The sequence below is a fragment of the Microtus ochrogaster genome, chromosome 1 (assembly GCF_000317375.1).
Source record: "Microtus ochrogaster isolate Prairie Vole_2 chromosome 1, MicOch1.0, whole genome shotgun sequence".
Lineage (NCBI taxonomy): Eukaryota > Metazoa > Chordata > Mammalia > Rodentia > Cricetidae > Microtus > Microtus ochrogaster.
Window position 1 is genome coordinate 10,326,484 of NC_022009.1, and position 6,000 is coordinate 10,332,483.

Consider the following 6,000-nt stretch of genomic DNA (forward strand, 5'->3'; position numbering starts at 1 on the left):
TGCTAGACATGGTGGCTCTCCCCATAATCCTACAGTTTAAGAGACTGCAACAGGAGGACTGATGTGAATTCAAGGCCAGCCGGGCCTACACAGTAAGCTACTGGCCAGCTTAAACTAGAGTGAGACAAACAAAACAAAAGAATTAAGGGATCAACCTAAAAGCACTGAAGTTGTAAAAAAGTAATGGGACATCGGAGGAAAAAAAACCCTTAAAGACGTCAATAAATGATAACAGAGAATGGATAATTAAAGACAATGGCCTGACTTTTAATTTTTAAACACATAATAACATCTTCATTAAATTAGTAATATTTCCAATATATTTCAAAAAACCTTGACAAATTCATTTTCAACAAGAAATAGAGCTGACTGACTTTGCAATGACACTTCACTTACCAAAGCAGGGTACCACTCCGGCCTCTCCGCTGCAGTGGTCACACGCACCACCTTTCCCAGTAAGCCATCACTGAGACGCCGCTCATCCTCATCCTCCTCTTCACTGCTTTCTTCTTCCTTTTCGTCTTCAGTGCTAAGGGCCAGAACAACCTGATTGTTATGACGGCGTAAACCATGATTGGTCCAATCAGAGTGCTAAGTGTCTGGCCTGGCTGCCAAGGCTGCCTCTCCATTCCTACCGGGCCTGAGAAGATGGGCACTCTGGCCTCACCCAAGTCATGGAGCCACCTTAGTAACTCCCGAGTTCACGTTACTGACATAGGACTCAGGATCCTATGCCAGGACAGAGAAGCCTATTACATCACTAATGCACTTTTTTTTTTTTTTTAAAAGACGGGTGTCTCTGTATATCCATCCCTGGCTGTCCTAGAACTTGCTCTGTAGACTGGGCTGGCCTCGAACTCAAAGATCCACCTGCCTCTGCCTCCTGAGTGCTGGGATTAAAGGTGTGCACCACCAACTCCCTGATTACCACACGTACCTTGTAAAAACAAGGGTTTTTTTTCCTGTTTTGTAATGCCAGAGGCTAAAAAATGAAAGTTTGATTTTCTAGTAGGTTATGAAAATAGCCCAGAAAAACCAAATGTGGGATCTAGTCAGATAATTTATCTGGGATAACTATTTACTCTTAAGTGTCATAACATGCATCAGTCTGAAGTCTATACTTTTTTTTAAATATTTTATTTATTTATTATGTATACAATATTCTGTCTGTGTGTATGTCTGCAGGCCAGAAGAGGGCACCAGACCCCATTACAGATGGTTGTGAGCCACCATGTGGTTGCTGGGAAATGAACTCAGGACCTTTGGAAGAGCAGGCAATGCTCTTAACCGCTGAGCCATCTCTCCAGCCCCTGAAGTCTATACTTTTTAAAGAAAAATGAGTACACATTCTCATTTCAAACCTTGATGAGTGTACACTGACATTTGTCATCCACTACGCTACACAGCGCTATTAACTATTAAAGCCCTGGAGGTACTTGCTCTGTTATCTTTTGTATTTTCATTTCTTCTCCCACTGATCCGTTGTAGTATGGTGCGGCAGGCTATGTACCCGCCCGGATCCCACACGGCTAGCTTAGCCCCGGAAATAATAACACACAAATTATATTCTTTTAAATACTGCCTGGCCCATAAGCTCTAGCCTCTTACTGGCTAACTCTCACATCTTGCTTAACCCTTTTCTATTAATGTGTGTAGCACCACAAGGTCGTGGCTTACTGGGAAGGATACTAGCCTGCTTCCATCTCGGAGAGCAGAGCTATGGTGACTGGCCTCACTGCCTTCTTCCCAGCATCCTGTTCTGTTTACTCCCCCTACCTAATTTTCTGTCCTATTAAAGGGCCAAGGCAGTTTCTTTATTTAACCAATGAAATCAACACAAAACAAAGGACTCTCCCATATCAATCTGTAGTCTAGGAATCACCACACGCTTCTCTCTACTTTCTGTAGTGACAAATTTTCCTCATTTTTAGTTGATGCCTCAACTTGCTTTTGAGTGTCCTACACTAAAATATCAGCTTACACATTAAAAATTTTTACTGATTAAAAATTATAATTATTAAAGACTACAGTACTATCTGAGGAATAAAAATAACACAAAGCATTAATGATTTGCTAAATCACTATCATATGCTGAGCACTTGCTACAAACTAAAAAATGTATAACACTATATCATTTCTCCCAAACTGACAAGATATTATGAATCTCATTGTCCTCAGCTATAGGATCCTGTAGGATTTGTTTGTGTGTGTGAGGAATAGAACTAATAATGTAAACATAGTTACTGTAATAAAGAGACATAGCTACTAAGTGGCTAAACTGAGATTTTCATTTAGGGGCCTCAAAGGTCTTTTGTTACTTTTTCGTTTGCCACTTGTATGTTTGACTTTGCCTTTTTAACATCTTTGTTATATATGCATACAAGCAATATCTGGATCCTGGTTTCTTCTATCCCATCAATAGGAACAAAGGTCCCCAGAGAAATGTTCAATATCAAGGTTTGATGCTGGGAAAAAAGATCATGAACATTTGACACTGTGTAGTATTAGGAAGTGGCCATGGGGTCAAGAAATGGAGAAATGTATCAAAAGCACACAGACACCAGCCTGGAGAGGGGCCCACTGGCTGAATGTGGAAAACTTGCGCATCAAAATAAAAATTAGAAAAAAATGAATTATAACCCATTAAGTAAAATTATAATCCATGAATATATACTGATAAGGAAATTTTTCTTTAAAGAATTTTTTACATTTAATCATTCAGTGTGTGTGTTTGTGTATGTATGTGTGTGCGTGCACCATAGCATCTACATGGAGGTCAAAGGACGCCTTGCATGAGTTGATTCTTTTCTTCCATCATATGAAATTCGGGGATCAAACTCAGATAGTCAGGGCTGGTAGGCTGGTAACTGACTATCACCCCTGAGCCACCCTGCTGGGTCCAAGGAAAATGATAACTAAATTTAACTAAAAAGTGAAGCAGGATTGAAAAATTACAAAATCATCATTTTGTTATTATAACAGTACTGATATGCCAAAGGAGCCCAATGGGTGCTAAAACCACTGATGAAAGGGTATTTTGAGAAAGAACAGCATATCTACTGGCAAAGTAGCTCCACGCAGATTATTTAATTATCCAGGGAGAAAAGGTAACCAAAGAACTCTAAGGTCAGAAATTAGGCAGGAACCACATTAACTAGGTGATCAAAGGTAATGACACCAACTACAGGACAAACTGATAGTATGTATCAAGGATGTATTTACACGCAGAAGGACACATATCACTTAATGTCAAAAATGTATAATATGTATAATCTTAATCTATAAATAAAAGTACCTGAAAAATCTGCATTGAAGATCAGTCTACAAAACAACTTGCCTGTGCACTTAAATGGCAGCATCATGAAAACCAAACAAAAATCTAACGAATGTTTCCAGATTAAAGGGAGTTCACAAGGCAAATCAAGGAAACACAGCTCATGAACTTGACCTGGTTTGGACCCTGAAAGGATGCTCGAAAGTCATCTAGGATGACAGATGGACCCTGAAATGCTGACAGCAGAAGGTAAGAATTTCCACCAGGTAAACTTTGTCAGCCAGTAGTGCAGGCCTGGAGGCTCAGTACTTTAGACCAGGAGGCAAGATAATACTGAGTTTGGCTGTGAGTTAAAACATTTCACATCCGTGAAATTGAATTTTCTGAATATGATATTAGTATTTTCCTTAAAGGCAAAGGATTGTCATGTTCTCTGCTTCCTTTCACATTGCTCAAGAAAATAAAATTCTAAGACTGGCTGGGCAGTGGTGGCACATGCCCTTAACCCAGCATTTGGGAGCCAGAGGCAGGAGGATCTTTGTAAGTTCAAGGCCAGCCTGGTCTCAAAGTAAGTGCCAGGACAGCCAGGGCCATGAAAATTATAAAACTGAAAACTAATTAAAATATAACAAAGAGATGGAAAGATAAGGCAAAAGGCCAAAACTATTAAAAACTGCATAACTAGACAAAGAACATACAGAAATCCTTTGTATTATTATTTTTAAGTTCAAAACTGTTTTTAAATAAAAAGATAAACTACAAATAATTACTCAGTAAAGGTAAATCATACCAATTAATAACGACGTTAAAGCAAACTAAAATCATCTTTTGGAAATGGAGTTTTGATAATGTCTAGGCAAAGTAAAGGGAGTAACTAAAAACGTCTGCTGAGGGCAAAAGGTCCCCCTTACAACATTCTATCAAAATGATACCCAGCAGAAGGCAGACATTCTGGGAAAGTCAGCTGGGGAAGATGTGAGCACCGTGGATTATTAAGCAAATACAAAAAAACTCACATAGGAAGTGACGACCTCCTCCCTCTGTTTGCCTTCTTTGCAATAACTGGTGTTCCAAAGTGCTCTGGATTTGTTAAAGGAAGCTGGTCAAGCGTCTGCAAAAGAGACAAAGGAGTTCAATTCACACCTCAAATCCCCCTCAGTCACTGCAGTTCCCACACCAACCCCTACCACCTACCTCACTCTCAGCAAAGTGTCTCTCCCCTTTCAGGCAAAGTGAGGTGCGGCGCAGCGTTCTCTCATCCCCGTCATCAAACACTGCAACAAGCAGAAGATGTCTGAGAATTCATGGGCATCAATGTAGCACAAATAACAAAAACCCAGAGACAAATATTAGGGTTCAACCTGAAGATCAGAAAAGCAAAGCAGCCAAGCCACTAGAGAGCTCTTCTATGAAATCTTCAGACTGAAAGAGAGTCTCTTCCCACCTTATATTCCTCCCTAGTGCTGGGATTGAAGGCGTGCACTACCAGGGGCAGGCCTTGGCTGACCAGTGTGGCTGTTTTGCATTCTGGTCTTCAGGTAAGTGTTATTTATTAAGATACAAATAAAATACCACTACATATCAATTTAATGAGAATAAAAATTTAGATGTAAACAATGACATTACTGCTATTTCAGAGTTTAATACTTATTATTTCTTAGCTATTTTTCAAAACCTTCCAAAATGAACATACCACGGGTGTCATTTTATAGGTGTCAAACAAACACAGGTTAAATGGCTGCCCCTCTAAGCCAACTGCTTAAGTATGTCTGCGCTGTAGAGCCACCCTCTTATCTTGACCCAGTCAAAGCACAAATTGAAGATTGCCTTCAACCCTAGGCTCAATGAAACCAGGTCTCTCTAAAAAAACAAAGCATTATGTATATTTCTGTAACTATTATTATTGATGGAATACCTCTACTGTCCCTAAATGTCTGATTTCTTCTTCTTCTTCTCCTTCTCCTTCTCCTTCTTTTCTTTTTTCTTTGCCAGGTTTCTTGAGACAACGGTTCTCTACATAGCCCCAGCTGTCCTGAAACTCACTATGTAGACCAGGCTGGCCTCAAACTCTCAGAGATCCTCTATGCTCTTCCTCTGTGTCTGACTTCTGATAATGTTGATAGATTGTGTTATTCCTACTTATTTTCCCAATGACTTCATATACTAGAAGCCCTGGCTGCCCTTTCCATAATACATGTTTTTTTCTTTTACTAGAAAAGGACACAAGTAATTAAAAAGGAAATTAAACCTTTTGTTATTTATTCATTGTGCATTATTGTCTAAAATATGTGTGTCAAAATTACAATATACAGGCTTTCCCTCAGCTCAGGGTACACTGCTTATGCAGTAGGTACAAGACCCTGAGTTTGGTCCCCAATGTGTAAGGGGCTATGAGTGAGGGTGATGTATGCAGCATTATCAAGTATAACAAATGAACCACTCATCTTTGAAAAATTCCAATCCCTGGTGTCACAAACCAAACAATATAATTCTGCATGTATTTGTGTCAATATACAAGACATTATTTTAAAGAATAAAATCAAGCCAGATGGTGGCGCACACCTTTAATCCCAGCACTCAGGAGGCAGAGGCAGGCTGATTGATTTCTGTGAATTTGAAGTCAGCTTGATCTCCTTAGGAAGATTCAGGACAACCAGAGTTACACAGTGAAACCCGGTCCACACACACACACACACACACACACACACACACACACACACACACAC

At 39.7% G+C, this 6,000-nt stretch overlaps 1 protein-coding gene across 2 annotated transcripts in view; it reads right to left on the reverse strand.

Moving 5' to 3' along the window:
* The window catches only part of Arid4a (AT-rich interaction domain 4A), a 66,658-nt gene that overhangs the window by 41,374 nt on the left and 19,284 nt on the right, over positions 1–6,000 (reverse strand). For both annotated transcript variants that reach the window (XR_003376952.1, XM_005343189.3), the window contains exons 6-8: positions 4,469–4,548; positions 4,291–4,385; positions 397–529 (exon numbers count right to left, since the gene is read on the reverse strand). Coding sequence is in view for 1 of the 2 variants with exons in the window: in XM_005343189.3 (XP_005343246.1) it covers positions 397–529; positions 4,291–4,385; positions 4,469–4,548 (308 nt within the window). In the remaining variant the exon portion in view is untranslated. The remainder of the gene's footprint in view (positions 1–396; positions 530–4,290; positions 4,386–4,468; positions 4,549–6,000) is intronic.